Source organism: Drosophila busckii, chromosome X, assembly GCF_011750605.1.
Source record: "Drosophila busckii strain San Diego stock center, stock number 13000-0081.31 chromosome X, ASM1175060v1, whole genome shotgun sequence".
NCBI lineage: Eukaryota > Metazoa > Arthropoda > Insecta > Diptera > Drosophilidae > Drosophila > Drosophila busckii.
The window spans coordinates 8,630,281-8,647,142 of NC_046608.1; the positions used below are offsets into that span (position 1 = coordinate 8,630,281).

At 38.5% G+C, this 16,862-nt stretch overlaps 1 protein-coding gene across 1 annotated transcript; it reads left to right on the forward strand.

The window, feature by feature from the left end:
- The first annotated feature begins 211 nt into the window (after nucleotides 1–211).
- On the forward strand, nucleotides 212–10,507 carry LOC108605032 (myc protein). The gene is made up of 4 exons (XM_033294394.1): nucleotides 212–1,045; nucleotides 1,830–3,247; nucleotides 9,419–9,732; nucleotides 9,850–10,507. Exons 2-4 carry the CDS (start codon nucleotides 1,933–1,935, stop codon nucleotides 10,276–10,278), a joined length of 2,058 nt encoding a protein of 685 aa, XP_033150285.1. The 5' UTR covers nucleotides 212–1,045; nucleotides 1,830–1,932; the 3' UTR covers nucleotides 10,279–10,507.
- Nucleotides 10,508–16,862: the final 6,355 nt, after the last annotated feature.

Sequence of the window (16,862 nt, forward strand, 5' to 3'; positions counted from 1 at the left end):
CGTGCGGACGCGTAGTTGGCTCTTCGTCATTTTTGGCTGTTTCCCGCCCAACAAAAAAACAAATAAAAATTAAATATATGCGCATATGTATATATTATTTATAATATAAATTGAAATAAATATCTATATATTTCTTAACTTAGCTAAAGCAATAGACAACAAATTAAAAAAAAATACACGCAAATCGCACCTACAGTTACAGTTAAAAATTATTACAAAAAAAATTTGAAATAGTAAATCACAAATAACTGTAATAAAAAAAAATACTACAAGTGTTAAACGGAATACAACAAGAAACATTAACATTTGTTTTGAGCAGACATTTGCCTGTCGCCCGCCAAAACAGATTCACGCCGAACCGAGAGCTTACAAAAAAAAAAAAAAACTGAATGTGAAATTGCAAAAACAAGAAAAGCAAAAAAACAAAAACCAAAATTAATAAAAGGAGAAATATTACAACTCTACAACAAGCGGCGACAAGCTTTTTGCGTTTGTCCCGTGCGTTTGTGTGTGTGTGTGAGAGTTTCTTTGAGTGTGCTTGTGTCTCTGTGTGTGCGTGTGCATGTCGTCTCGGTGCGTAAATTAAGGCTGGCCAGAGGAATGCAGAAAAGGAGAGCGCAATAATAGATGCCGCCAGTTTATCATCATCCTCTTCAAATTGCAAGCAGCAATAGCAAAAAAGCAACAGCAGCAAAAGCAAAACGCCAACCAGACGACGTCGACAGCAAAATCAACGACAAACGTCAAAAAAGAAGAAAGAAAATAAAAATTCAGTTTTTGTGTGTTTCTTATAATAAACGCCGCCTATAAAACAGTTAGAGCTTTGTTCCTGCTCTCTCGTTCAAGCACACACACTTCCTAGGGCTCTCAGATTTTAGAGTTCTCCCCCCGCTCCATATATGACGTTCGTTCGTTAATTTTTTTTTTTGTGTAAAATTTTTTGCTGTGCGCCTTCCAAAATATAACGCGAAGTAAAATCCAAAACTGGATAAACTAAACATAACAAATATTATTATTAATAAAAATACAACAACGCAGTTTAAAGGTGAGTTAAAGTTGTGTGAGAACAAAAAAAAAGAAAATAAATAAAATTGTGACACACATACAGATGTACGTTAGGCATGCAAAATTAAATATTTTCGTTTTCGCTTTTCGTTAAATGTTTGTATGTGTGTGTGTGTGTGTGTGTGTGTGTGTGTGTGTTGCATGTGTGTTAGAGTGAGAGCAAAAATGCACGAAGTAAGCTAAGCAGCTTTTGTTTCAATTTGTGTGAGTGTGTTTGCTTTAGTGCAGTCAACAAACCGTTATAATTTGCGTGTGTGTGTGTGTGTGTGTGTTGATCTGATAACTTTAATGAACCGTTGACAATGTAGAAAAATACATCCTGTTATGTTTTGAATTCGTTTGTTGTTAGATTGAGTTAGAAATTGAAAGAGTACAGACGTGTTACAGCAAGAACTAAGAAATACGCAAATTTCTGGCGCAAGAATTCGTGTTTATTTTTTTTCTTTCTGTTTTTGTTGTTTTTACTTTTCAAATGCACGGCGTAAGATATTTTTGTTTAGAAATAATTTAGCGCGCAAAAAAGAAAATGTTTCAAAATAGATTTTAAGTGTGTGGTCTGTAAAAAGCAAATGCTAGATTGCGAAAATAAAATATAGGCATCAAAATAATTTCTTTATTAGAATAAATGCAAAAAAATGTTGTTGTGTGCAATTAAAAAATATGAAAGGATTAAAATTATTTTGTTTAAAAGCTGTAAAATTAAATTTTTGAGCAAGTGAAAATTAACATATTTTTTTTTTTGCAATTTCTTTTTGGCTTTGCAGCATAACTGTTCCTAAAGAATTAATTTAAGGACCCCGTACGCACTCAGGAAAGCTTATTGAATTAATAATTTGTTTAAAAGCTATAAAAGAATAAAAAATAAAAATGGCTATCAACATATATCAGAATCCCTACGATTGGTCACAAAACGATTTGGGCATGATCCTGAACGATGATTGGTTAGATGGCATGGACGACATCGATATGATGCGACAGGATGAGGAGCTAATGGAATGCAGCAGCATTCCAAGCATCAAACGCGATGTGGACAAAATTGAAACAGACCAATGGGCATCGCTATACGATCAGGATCACGATTTATTCGACGAACTCGATTCGAAGGCAGAGGTACGCAATGGCGGCATCATGTGGTCCATGCCCAGCATGGGCAACAGCGCCAACAACAACAGTAATGGCAACAACAATGGCGCCGCCAGCAATTGGAGCAGCGGCAACAGTGAGAACAACAATTCGGCAGCCTCGAGCTACTGCGAATCGAGCGCAGTGCCGCCATCGATAGTCACAGGCAGCTGCAATGCTGGCACAGTGCAGATCAAGCGTGAGCCCATCGACATCGATGATGACGAGCAGGAGGAGGAGGAGGACAACAACAACAGCAGCAGAAGCAGCAGCAGTAAACCCACAGCCACGCCTACAATCAATATACCCACAACAAAGTCAAACACAGCGGCCGCACTACGCCGCAATCTGGCCAACAACTACAGCTACAAAACACAACTGGGTCTGAGCGTCTCTCCGGAGTACATACCGCCAGGCACTTCGCTGCTGCGCCGCAGCAATCTGCACTACAAACAACAGAAGCTGCTGCAGAAGCAGCAACAGCTGGAGCAGCAGCTGGAGCAACAGCGTCTCATACAAGCCGCCAGCAACTGCCTGCGTCCGGATACACCACACAGCGCCTACGATGACAACAGCAGCGGCTCCACTCTGGTGAAGCGTCACAATGTCGATCTGCGCGCCTGCGTCATGGGGAGCAACAATATGCCGCTCACCGCCGCCGGCTGCGATGCCAACAAGATCATCAATGAGCTCTCACTGGAACTGCAGAACACCAGCAAGGATCGCATGAAGCTGCCGATGTTCAATTGCCTGCAGGAGCGTCGTCCATCGTATTTCGAGGATGTCATTGCAGTCATTGCCGACTCGCAGCCCGCCAGCAATACAACACAAACGGGAGCAACACAACAATCACAAACAATGATGATCGATGATGCAGCAGCGGCTGCCACATTGTCACCGCCAGCCACAACCGCCACCAGCTCCGACTGTGATTCGGACGATGGTGAATATTCGATGGTGGCCAAAATAATGGAAGCGCATCATATGCGCCACATAAGCGATCACAGTTATACACGCTGCACCGAGCTGGAGAACAATCTGGAGACGCCATCAGATTCCGGTGAGTTGCAACCCTCCAAATAATTCACATACAAATATAAAATCACTGTAAAGTTGCTCAATGCACATTCAACTGGTTGGTTGCTTGCTTGCTTGTGTATTTGTCTCTGTGTGTGTGTGTGTGTGTATAAGTGTGGGCGCGCCTAAAAATCGATCGCCTACGTCAACAGCAGCAGCCAAAACGCATAAGTATAAGTGCTTAGTAGTATACTAAGCAAAAAGAGAGAGCGCGAGTCAGAGAGCGCGCGCGTAAGAGCGCGCGCCAACCGGCAAAAGCTCTTTCATTGATTTTTGTTTCCTTTTTCGCACACACACACACACACAGACAAACGCAAAAGTTGGCGCCTTATGACCTACGCATTAAAAACAAGCTAAACCCAACCACCCCCAAAAGCAAATGTGTTGGCGCGTGGCTCATAGCATGGCTCATTATGTTTTCCATATACATATACACATACATGTATGTGTGTGTGTAGCCTGAGCACATGGCGTCATCCTCTTGTTAGCATCCCCCCAACGTCTTGCGCACTACTCAGCGCCCGTTTGCCTTGCTGCCTACGCCCAAAAATATGCGCGCTCTCTCTTACTCACACTGTGCTGTCCTAGCATAAAAAAGAAATAAATGTTCAAGGATGTCTGCGCTCATGCCACGTGCCGCGCTTTAGCAGCAGCAGCAGCAGCAACCACCCCCACTAAACAACAAAATGTTGTACACATAAAAACACTAACCCCGCATACTACAACATGACATTGGGTTAGGTTCATTGGCTTCAAAACAGTAGTAACAGTACAGCTATTTTTGTATATTAAGTAATTATGTACTTTCGAGCAACCCTCGTATTGCGCTCTGGCGCCTACTACTACGTACTACTAATTTTACTACTACTATTTACTACTACTACTATTAGTACGCGTGCACAAACACAACTGCAGCTTTAACGTAAAGCTCTTTCCATTCACAAACTGCATGCACATGCACACATACACACACAGACAGACAGTCAGCTAAAGAGAAGTGAGCGCTGCTCTCACATTGCTGCTGCTGCTGTTGCTGGGCAGCATGACGTCGTCGTCGTCGTCGCCGACATCCTCTGCCGAGTGCACTCATACTCTAGAATTGGCGGCGTCGCTTGCTGCTGCTGCATTGTTATGATTTTGTTGCTGTTGGAATTTTAGCTTGTGTGCAAGGGTTTCGTTTGCAAAAAACATTAGCCCAACAAAATAAAAAAAAAACGCCCACGCAATAAACTTTTATATGAATCAGCAAAGCAGCATTGACATTTGCCACTCACAATTTTCGCGCGTGAGTTGATTTTGATAGAGCATTATGTGATAATGATAATTGAATATACACACACACACATACACACAGGCATGTAAAGATATGCGTACGTGTGTGTGTGTGTGTGTTTTAAATTTGTCAAGCTGATCATCTGTGAGCGAGCATAGCAACAAAAAGAAATCAAACGCAATTTTAAACAATATTTCGCGCATATTTTAATCTCTTTTTGTGTTGGCAACAACACTAATACTACAACAACAGGTGCGTGCCGTTGATTGAAAAGCTTGTCGGCTTTTGTATATGCGTGCGTGTGTGTGTGTGCTCTGTTTACATGAGCGCGTGACGCTTCATTAGCAACACGACTGTGAACAGCGGTTCCCACTGAGCGAGATAGCAACAGCGCTAAAAACCTAATAGACCTTAAATATATATTTTTTTCATTAATTAAATAATTTTTAGTTTTTTTTTAAGCTTTGCTGTCTTGGTTTGTGTTTTTTTGGTTTTTTTTTTGCTGCTGTTGCGCAGTGTAATAATAATAACAATAAAAAACTAAAGTGCGTAGAAAACTTAATGCGTAGCTCTTTGAAAATTAACAAAAGAAAACTTTTTGTTGTAATACGAGTCGCTTTTGCAATAAAAACTATGTTTTTAATTTCTATTATGCTATGAGCGACCAAGTCTACACACAAATTCGTTTGTGCTTGCGCGCTTTTTTTTATTTTTGTTATTTTACACTTTCGCTTACACACATCTTCTTCCGTTTCCCTGCACTGCCCATCCCACTGCTCGCACAGTGGACACAAAAGTTATGCGTCTGGCCACCGGCGACAAAGACGCCAAAGCCAGTCAGAGCCAGCCTAGCTACCTACCCTAACCTACTTCAATGCCCACCCACCAAACCACCCCACCGCACCGCACCCCTGCGGGCAGCATAAACAATACAATGGCTCAAAAAGGCTGCGACGCCCAACATTTATTTTTCGTATGTCGTCGTTAGATTTTCTTATGTTGAGTCAAGCGCTGTTGCTAGGCGCATCTTTTTTGCCTCACACCATACGCACACACACACACGCACACACAAAAAAAAAGCACTCGACTGACTTGTGCGTGTGCCGCCGTCTCGCTCGCTCACTTGCGCTTAGCTTTGCGCTGTTTCGCACACGTGAAGCAATAAAATTTTATGCTCAAGGTCGACGACGAGCGGAGCGAGCCGACCGACCGACCGAACGTTCGTCTGTCTGTGTGTCCAACGGCGGCGTTAAATAAAAATGCCAAAAGCAGCAGCAGCAGCGACGCTGGCGCTTACCTTTTTCAGCAGCACACGCACCACTGTAACTCGCTCTCTCGCACTTGCTTTTGCTCTTGCTCTTTTGCGCGTTCGCTTGCTCGCGCTCTCTCTCTCTCTTTTATGTTGCTGCTTTTTTGGCAATGACGACGACGCCAACGAGCCTCCCTTTTTGTATATATACAAAATAAATAAACGCGACGCGACAGAATGTTGCCAAAAGGATTTTTATTGTCAGCCTTTTGACACGCCTTGAAAAGTGCGCCATACATGTTGCTAAGCTTCAGAATGTTGCGAGACGCATTGTGTATTGTTGCAATTGCTATAAATTATGTGTGTGTGTGTGTGTGTGTGTTTCATATTGAATTATTGATGTTAGACGTCGCCTGGCGCAATGCGGCAATGCGCTGTGGGTGGTAAATGACGCCTGCCCGCCTGCTCGCTCGCTCGCTCGCTCGCTCGATAAGGTATGAGTCATAGCCAAGGCGTGGCGGCGGCGGCAACAAGTTGCACTCAATTGCACTTGCAACAAAAACGACGACAACATTATTTGCACGCGTGGGAAATAAAAAAAAAGTAACAACAAACAGCGGAAGCAAATGTATATAAAACAAAATGCAAAGAAAACCGCAACAGACACACACACACACACACAAACGCGCTCAGCGACATGTTGCCAACACATGTGCAATGTTGCTTTTGTGTAGTTACAGTTTGGCAGCCACTATGCAAGCGTGGGAATACAGTTTGTTAGCCACTTGTTTTCGATTCCGCGAATGCGCTTAATTTCTATAGAATTTCAAATTTGTTTATTTCCAATATTAATAATAAGCCTGAAATTTAGAAATGAAATCATTTTACAAATCAATCGAGAGAATGTAAACAAAGCACACAATTGACAAAAGTAAACACACACACACACACAAATTGTTATTAACAAATTTACATACAAATATTAAATTGGCCGCCCCTTGCGCCTTCCGCTTTGCGCGCTCAACTTTTGTGTGGGCGTTGGCAAATTGTCATCAGTTTTTATTGTTGCTTTTAATTTATGTTATGTTATTGTTGTTGTTGTTGCTTTTTTATGACTGCGACGCGTCGCGGCGCGCACTGTGGTTAAAATTTTTTCAATTGATGTATGGCACATACATATTACATCATTTGCCATTTTTAACTGTAAAGTTGTCTAACTATCTATGTGTGTGTGTATGTGTGTGTCTGCATTGAAATTCTTTATAACGACGCACAGACTTTCTTATTAAGGCGTCGACTGCGCTGCCACCGCCTGCTGCGTTTGCTTTCTCTGCTGCTGTTCTCTGCTGCTGTTGCCTTTCTATTTATTTATTTATTTTTTGTCATTAACTTAATCGAAAATGCTAATGTTATTGCATACTGCATGCCTCATTGTTGTTGTTGCTGCTGCTGCTGCTGCTGTTTCATGCCGACGTCGACGTCGCTGCTGCAGCGTAAATTGCGCAACTTTTGCAGGCGTGTGTTTTGTATGTGTGTGTGTGCAATTGTAATTAACTACTGTGTTAATAACAACAACAATAAATTATTTCCTCTTTGTTGCTGGCATTTTTTGCTTTATTGTTATTACTACTTGTTGTTGCTGTTGTTGTCTTGATTTGATCTTGGCGCGCTTAGCAACAAATGTATATACACATAGCCGCGGCCCGGCCCCAGGCACCAGCCGCAGCAGCAGCAGCAGTTAACTCTTAGTCTAAGCAACTTAAACGAGTTTGTCAAGTTTGCTACGCAGCAGCAGCGCAGCGACAGCGCAAAGCGCGCACAGTGTGTCAAAAGTTGCACTGTAAAACTTTTTGGCGTCGTCGTCTCGCTTTTGTTATTATAATTATTGTTATTATTTATATGCTGCATTTTGTTAAAGAAAAAGCGTGCATGCAAACACACACACACATATACGCACATGCAGTGCTTAAAATATGCAAATCATGCAACACTGACGACAGATCTCTCTCTCGCTCTGCGCTTTGGCGCTCTCTTGCTGCTTGGTGGTCGCGTCGGCAACATTTAAAAGCGCGAACCGCATTCCAACTGCAGCAGCAGCAGCAACAACAACAACGCAAAAAAAAAAAAGAAGTAAAATCAAGTTGTGTCTGTCTGGGAATTATTGTGCGCCGCACTTCTTGCTCTTCTTGTTATTTGTGCTAAGGGTCTGCTGCTTGTCTAGCCTCGATGGCAATAATGTGTTGATGACGCGTTGATGATGCTTTAACAGCCGCAGTCGCAGCCGAAGCGCAGCTTACTCATGCCAGCGCGCCTCTTGCGCTTTCGCTCTCTTGCGCTCTTTGCGCTGCAGCAGCAGCAGCAGCAGATGCAATGCTGCGTATGCAATGTTTGTGTGTATTCGTTTGTAAGCGCCGCCCCGACAGCGACGAAGAGAGATCGACTGCACTTGAACTTGAAGCTCTGCTGCTGCTGCTTCTTCTTTTTTGCTCTTTGTTTACAGCTGCCTGTTGCTAAGCCAAGCAGCGCAGTCAGTCAGCCAGGCATGTTTTGTTGTTTGCACAGTTGCAAAGCAAAAAGCTGTGCATACATACGCACGCACATACATAAATAAATGTAATCAACATTTGCGCAAATATACAAATACACACACACACACACACGCGCACACAGGCACGCATGAGCTTGATAAGCGCGGCAGCAGAACTTTTGCTTTTAGTTTCTTTTTTTTTTTTTTTTGGCGAAATTTGTTTAAATAATGGCGCGCACTTATTTTACGCTAGGGCTGGCAAACTGCAAGCGCAAGAAACAACAGTTTCTTTTTATTTTATATTTGATTGCAGCTGGTTCAATGAACGCGCCAGCGGAAGCAGCAAATTAGCAAACGGAAGCTGCCCCCGCTGGCTGCGACACTGTGCAGTTAAGAAAGAGAGAGAGAGACAGAGAGAGAGAGAGAGAGGGAGCGAGATAAAAGTTAAAGAAGAGTTGCATGCATTAAAAGCGACCCCCTCCCAAGCAGCAATGGCGACGCCGTCACTGCTCATTTGCGTAGAAGCGCCGTTATCAGCGCTATTTGCTCTTTACTTTTTTTTGCTTTTGCCTTTGCTGTTGTTTTCTTTTTTTTGCACGCAATGTGGCAAATGTGAGCGTGGGAGAGGCAGTGGGGGTAGCGAGAGAGGTCGTCGCCCAAAAGGGCAAAGCGAGCGCTGCTAGACGTCGCGACGGTTGCTATGCGGAAAGCAATGAAAGCGACATTTAACTATGCGATGTGACGTCAGGGGCGTAGTTAGAGTGGGAGAGTGGGGGGTGTGGGTTAAAGTGGGTGGCAAATATATTGCTTCCTGAATTCTGATACTGTGTTGCAAGCACACACACATTTGTGTGTTGTTTGTGTGTGTGTGACACACTAATCGGCTTTTGGTCGCCCACCATGACATCATAAGAGAGACAGACTCATAACTATTGCTATGCCGCTCTAGCAGCGTCATTGAACTGTCGTTGACAGAGTTCTAAGCAGTTGTGGGGCTACACATTGAGAATATAACAATAGTAGTAGTAGTAGTAGTAGTAGTAGTTACTATGCCTGTAAAACGTTTGCTTATTGTTTTTATGTTTTTTTTTTCTGTGCATTGCAGATGAGGAAATCGATGTGGTCTCGGTGAACGACAAAAAGTTGCCCACAAATCCCTCAGATCGCGATCGTCGCGCGCTGCAAACCAAAGTGGCGCACAAAATCTCCGGCGGCGTCGCGCCGCGTGTGGTGCACGCAATCCGACGCAATCACTACGATTTGCCGTATACGCCGGCGAGCAATAGTCCGGTCAAGTTGAATGGCTCACGCTACACATCGCCGCCACACAATGCCGAGTTGTTGCTGCAGAGCAGCAGCATTAGCAGCAGCAGCAGCAGCAGTAGCAGCAGAAGCAGCAGCAGTAGTTGCAGCAGCAGCGGCATTGGCAGCGGCAGCAGCTGTGGCAGCGGAAGAAAAGCGCTGGAGAGCAGCAGCCACAGCAGCAGAAGCAGCAGCAAGAAAATGGCCAAGAGTGAACGTCTAAGCAGCAAAAAGGATAACAGCTCTGCCAACAGTAGCAGCAGCAGCAGCAGCAGCAGCACGCTGTCGCCAAAGCACAACAGCAGCGGCAGCGGCAGCGGCAGCAGCGTCGCTGGTGGTGCTGGTAACCTGCTGAAGCGTCAGCTGAGTCTCGATGAGGCCGACACCATTGAGAAGCGCAATCTGCACAACGATATGGAGCGACAGCGTCGCATTGGGCTCAAGAATCTGTTCGAGGCGCTGAAGAAGCAAATACCCAACATCAGGGACAAGGAGCGCGCGCCCAAGGTCAACATACTGCGGGAGGCGGCCAAGTTGTGTGAGCAGCTGACCAAGGAGGAGTACGAGCTGAGTGTCAAGTGCCGCGTGCTCAAGGCCAAGGTGAAGCAGCAGCAGGAGCGACTGGCGCGCCTGCGTCTCAGCAGACATGTCTCAGTCGAATAACGATAACACGATAACGATAACAATACATTGTTGTCTGTCTATCTGTCATCAGCGCCTGGGTAAGGGTTTTAAATTTAACGAAACGAATCCGGTTAGCGGTTAAAGTTGAGGGTTTGAAGTTGAGCGTGATCTAATGTTTTAAAGTTACGGTTTAGGTAGGGAGAGAGAGAGAGAGAGAGAGAGAGAGAGAGAGAGAGCGCATAGAGCGTCGAGAAAGAGAGCGCGACACAACGCGTTTGCAAACAAGAAAAAAAAACACAAAAAAGCCTCGAAAATTTATATATATTTGAAAACTACTATTTTGATGATAAACACATACATATATGACCATATATATACATACTATATATAATATATATATATATATATATTTGACATAGGCTCACACATAAGCATTTTTTTGAACTTCAATATCAGTTTTAGTATTAGCCCGTACGATAAGATCGCTTTAGATCGTTGAATCGATTTATGTCTCAATTGATAATATTGACCATGATTTTGAATACTATATAGATGTTGATATATGAACGATATGATGATGTTGAATGCTGATGCAGTTGGATAACGCTATATACGCTGCTATAAACGTTCGTTTCTTAGTTATAAAATATTTGATACATACGCTACTTGATTCTTTTTTTTTTCGGTTTTTTTTTTCATATGTTAGAATTAAACAACTGCTCTATATATATTATACATACAATATACATACACGTATGTAGAACATTAGTGATTTAAATTGGATTTAATTTAATGTGATATTTTTTCGATTTGATTTTTGAAAAATGCATGAAAGTTATGAGAAGAAGAAGCAGCAGCAGCAGCAAAGCCAGAACAATAAAAGCAACGCATTAATAATAATAATAAATTTATACTTTTAGTGTTTAGCCTAGACTAAACAACAATTTTTGTAAGCAACCAAAAACAAAATGCTAAGGAATTTAGTTACTATACTTAACAATACAAAAACAATGAAGGACAAGCAGAAAACTATGAAGAAAACGGAAACGGAAAACAGACAAAGTTGCAACGAATGAGCCACAAGCGTTTTTTTTTTTTTATATATATTATTGAATGAAAAAAAAAAAAAGAAAACAAAGTTAGAGCATTTTTTTGGGCTTACAGTCGCGCGCCTCAAAGTTTGCGGGAAAACAAATGTTGAGAGTGTCGCGCGGCCTAAAGTGTTTGCCCCACTGTGCAGAAGAAGAGAGCGAAGAAAGAGAGTTTTGGCAGTTTGAGTATCAAACTATATAAACAGATCGTAGATCGATTTAAAAATTTGAAGTTTAGCCGCGCGCGTATTTTGAATAAAGCGCCAAGCAGCAGCAGATTTAATGAAAAAATTCAAAACTAAACAAAACAAAACAAAACATTTAAGCCTAAGCACGTCAAGCAACAATTTATAATTATTTTTTTTTTTTTTTTTGGATATAGTTACTATCTATGATTATAAACTAATGTACATACTATTTAGAGATATGTATATACATAATATATAAAGTTTTTTATACAATTAGCTGCCTAGTTTTTCCTTTTTTTTTCAAATCAGTCACACATATATATATATTTATATAGAACTTATGAAAATTGAATACGCAATTCTTTAGTTGCTACGTTACTAATTGAAACGAGTGTTATATACAGTTAGTTATATATATACATTATAGCTTGCTTTAGGATATAACAATATCTAAATATGAATGAAGCGCTTTAACAATTTTTTACTGCCTATATAGAAGTACAATGCGTTTTATTCTTTATACTAAAACTAAAAAAAAACCAATTTTTTTTTCATTTTTTTTTTGTTTACATATACAAACTATATATACACTTGTATATAACTATATATCTTGCTATATATATGAACTATATAATTTAATAATTTTTTTTAATTATACTTATTTTTTATTCATAATCTATCAAGACTCTAACTATGCATATGAATTGCGCAAAAATCGAAAACGAGAAAAATATGAAAAAAACAAAATAAAATATAGTAAACTATTCAAAATAGTGAAAACGTGAAAGAAAAACAAAACCTAAGCTATAGCAGCTATAGCTTAGCGTTAGAAAAAAAGAAAAGCTGTAACTAAAAAAAATAAAATAAATCATAGAAAACTGTGGAAAAAAAAAACAAAAATAGGAAACACAACAAATTTTATATTGGCTGCAAAAATTTTGTCAGCTGTTTAACTGTCGATTTTTTGCTAATAAGAGAGTTATATATATATACATATATACACACACACTATATATATATGAACGATATATGGAAAGCACCGAGTTACTGTTATTTAGCCCCTACTTAATTAAACCAAGCATGAAGTCGTAAACAAAACAAAACAACAATAAAAAAAGTTGAAACTAAAAACTTTGCATTGCTGATTTCAAATAACTGTTATTTAGGTTTAGTTTGAGGACACGAAAAAAAAAACAAACACAAACTATAGCGATAAACTATTAAAATATAAAACGACGTTTCAACGAAATTAGCTTTTAAAAAATATATATATATAGTAAATATATATATCTTTTTGCTTAGGTTGTGCAGCATTTTTTTTTCTCTACTCTTTTTTCGGCATATTTTCAAAACTTCTCTCTTGTAGCATTATATATATATTTTGCATGCGGGCCCCCGCCCCCTTGATATAATTTATAACGGGAACTTGTAAGCAGGCAAGATATGTGAGGCATTGAAAGAAAAAAAAAGCTTTTGAAAAAAAAAACTTTTTTTTTTTTAGCTATTGTTGGTTTGCAAACGCGTTTTTCGCCTTGTACATAAAAGTTACAAACAAAATATATATATACAAATTAAAATTGCTTATTATATGAAAAACAAAAATTTACGAAAAAAAATTTATATTAACTATTCATGTTAAAAAACAAACTTGTATATTGTATGCACTTATTATTTTTTTATTTCAATACTTTACATTATTTAGAACGATATTAAAAGGAAAAAATATATATATATTATAATAACACTTGTTATATGTAAAATGCTAAAATATTTGAAAAAAAAAAAACAAACTGAAAAACACAAAAAAATATACAATACTAAAAAGAATGTAAAACAACAGAATAAAAACAAACGTTTTGCTGTTGTTTATTTAAATGTGTACATAGAAATCTCGTTAAAATATGCTAGTAAAAAAAATTTTCAAAAACGAAGAAGAAGCAGAAGCAGCAGCATGTTAAAAAAAAAGCGTAAACCCAAAATTCTTTATATTTTTTTTATACATAAATGTAATCCACTCAAGAAACAACAAAAAAAAAAAACAAACTTAAAGTCGAGTCAAGAAAATAAAGCAAAAACCAGTTAAAGCGGAAAGAACGCCCACAAGAGCAATAGACTTAAGCAAAGAAAATTGTACAATTTTTCATCTTCAATAAAGCACACACACACACACACACATACACACATATATATTGTATACACACACACACAAACACATAGAAATACACAAACGAATGCACCTTAAATATCCTATAGTACATACACAGAAAACAAAAATACATACAGCGTTTAAAAAACCGTACAAATTTATTAACAAACAATAGTAGAAAGAGACAGAGCAACATAGCAACAGATGCATAAACTACACCAACACAAAAAAAAACAAAAAAAAAAATTAGCAAAAAAAAAAACAATTGTTGGTAAAACAAAAAAAAATTTATTAAGTCAATTTTGCATTTTATAAATTTAATTTTTAATTGTTTTTTACTTTATTTTTTTTTTGCAACCAAGTGAAACAGAATAACAAAAATACAACAACTGCAACCAAAACCTCTAAATCCTCGCAACTATATATTAAAAAAGAAAAAAAAAAACAGTTTATGTTTATAGTTTTAATTTTACAATTTTTACACACACACACACCTATATACATATATATAAAGAGCGCTGTTGAAATATTATTATATACCAACCTGAAAAAAACACAAAAAACATAAGCAAATTAGTTTAAAATTATGTTTGAAACTGTAATTTTTGAGTTAAATTTTTTTCCTTTATCTTTAATTTGGCGAGCAATTTTTTTTTTATTTGTTTTATACATATATACATATAATATTTTTTGCTCCTACATTATTAAATAATACTATACATATATACATATTAGGCAACAAAATATATTCACATTATATTATACCTAATAATTTTAACACGTTATTTAGTTACTTATATTAATTGAAAAACAAAACACTTCGCTCTAATCAATGTGTATAAAATAAATACATATATGTACATATGTCTCATGTATGTAAATATTTATATACCCAACAACAAACATTAAAAATATTAATAAAACAACAACAAAAAACAAAGAAAACAATATATAAACACAAACCATGTTTAATATATAAAAACAATTTTTTTTTTTTCAAAATTTATGCTTATAGAAATTATACAATAAAATTATTTGAACATACCAAGAAATCAAATTCCGCTGAAAATATGTTTTTCTTTTATTTCATAATTTATTTGGTTAATTTTTATTTTTTACAGCTTTGTTTCAGCACTTGCTGTTTATTTTGTTAAGTGTATTAAGTTTGCTGCAGCAGCAGCAAACACAACGCAATTCCCATTGTGCTTTTTTGTCTATGTATAGGTGTGTGCACGACCCAGGTTAACAAACAAATGTTAGGCACGAAACTCGTACGCACACACACACACCAACACACACACACATGTACGTCATGCTAACTAAATTTGAAGCAACAGAAATTTTTTAACTTGATTCAATCAAGTTTTGCGCTGTTGTTTTCACTTTTCATGTGTCGCCGGCATGCAGCCGCCGTCGCAGCAGCAACAACAACAGCGACGCCGGCGACGACAGCGCAACAACAAATAATAACAATCAGCAACAAGCGAGGAATTGAATAAACTTGTTGCATGGCAACAACAAACACACACACACACACAGACAAGTGTATAATATAAAATTAAAATAAATTAAAAAGCTTTTTATGTTTTTACTACAATCATTCAGATTCTGTGGTTGCGCGCCGGCTGTTAAAAAAAAATACATACACACACATACATACACATTTGCATTTGCAAAGAGTCGCCTAGTGTATGCTCTTAATATGAATTTGTATGACAATTAAAAAGTCACTCCACAAAAGCGTTCTCGCGCTCACGCTGACGCTCACGCTGACGCTCACGCTCACGCTCACGCTGACGCTCACTCCCTCGCTTGCGCTTGCTGTCTGTCTGCCTGTCTATGCGTCTGCAGTCTTTGTGTAAATGTGCAAGTGAAGTGTAGTTAGAGTATTGTGCTAAAGTAAACGGCAGATTTGCAAGCGAGTGCGCGTCCATACAAATACAAATCGTATATGTATACACATACAAACGCATACACAAAGGGTGCCGGCACTTAAAAATTGACATTTAGCAATTGTTTAACTGCAAAATTGGTATGTATACACATACATATATATACAAGTGTATTTGTGCACACTACGTGCTGCGTCTGTATGAGTAAAGTACACTGTGACCGTTGTGCGTTTGTTCGCTTTATTGGGTGAAGGTCAGAGCGGACTGCGCTGCGCTGCTGCTGCCGCTGCGTTGCGTTTTGTTTTATATTGTGTTTTCATATTTGCTGCTTTTTTGTTTATCTTTGCTTGCTATTCTCATTTGCCGGTTAGCGGCTTTAAATGCGAGCGAGCGAGAGAGCACGCGTGCACGTTTTGTTGTGTTAATGAGCTAATTATATGTATTTTAATGCATGTACAGTTGCATTGCATAAACTGTGCGCGCTTATTGATACAAAATTAACATAAGCATTTACCCCTAAGCCAGTCGACACTTCAAACAATTGTATACGCATTTGCTTTGCTTTTTTTTGTTTATGTCTGGCAAACTTTAATTTATAAATTTTGACGCCCCTGCCAAAACGAAAACATACAAACATGACTGTAGTATGTGTGTAAATACTTATTATTGTCACTGTAGCCGTACGTAATTTGTTAATTTATTGTTTTAAATTTGCTGCAGTCGCTCTAGCACTGACCTTGACCATTTAAACAGCTGTAAACAAAACAAAACACACACACACACACACACACAGACATACACTTGCTACTTTAGTATATACTAGAACTAAAAGCAAATGCAAATCAAAAGTACAAAATAGACATAAAATGCAAAGAGCTGTTTGAAATTTATATTTTTGATGAGACGAAATAAATCACACACTAATACACAGACACTTAGGCTTAGTGCATAAGGCAAAGCAACAGCAGCACAGCTTCTCTGCTGCTGCTGCGCTGAAGTTTTGAAGAGAGTGAGAGAGAGAGAGAGAGAGAGCAGAAGCTTAGCTCTGCCTGCGCTCTCTTGCAGTGATGAGAGAGATAATTGTAAAGAGCTCGCTTTAAACGTAAATTGAATAACTAAAATAAATATAAGCCCGGCTTCGAATTGTTTAACGAAAATGCAAAATACAATGCAAGTTATTTGATATAAAGAAATATTTTATATTTAAAAAAACAAACAAGCAAAGCAAACAAATTACAATACAAACAAAAAATACAGTAAACAAAATGTATACATGTTTTTTATATAAAAATACATATAAATTTGG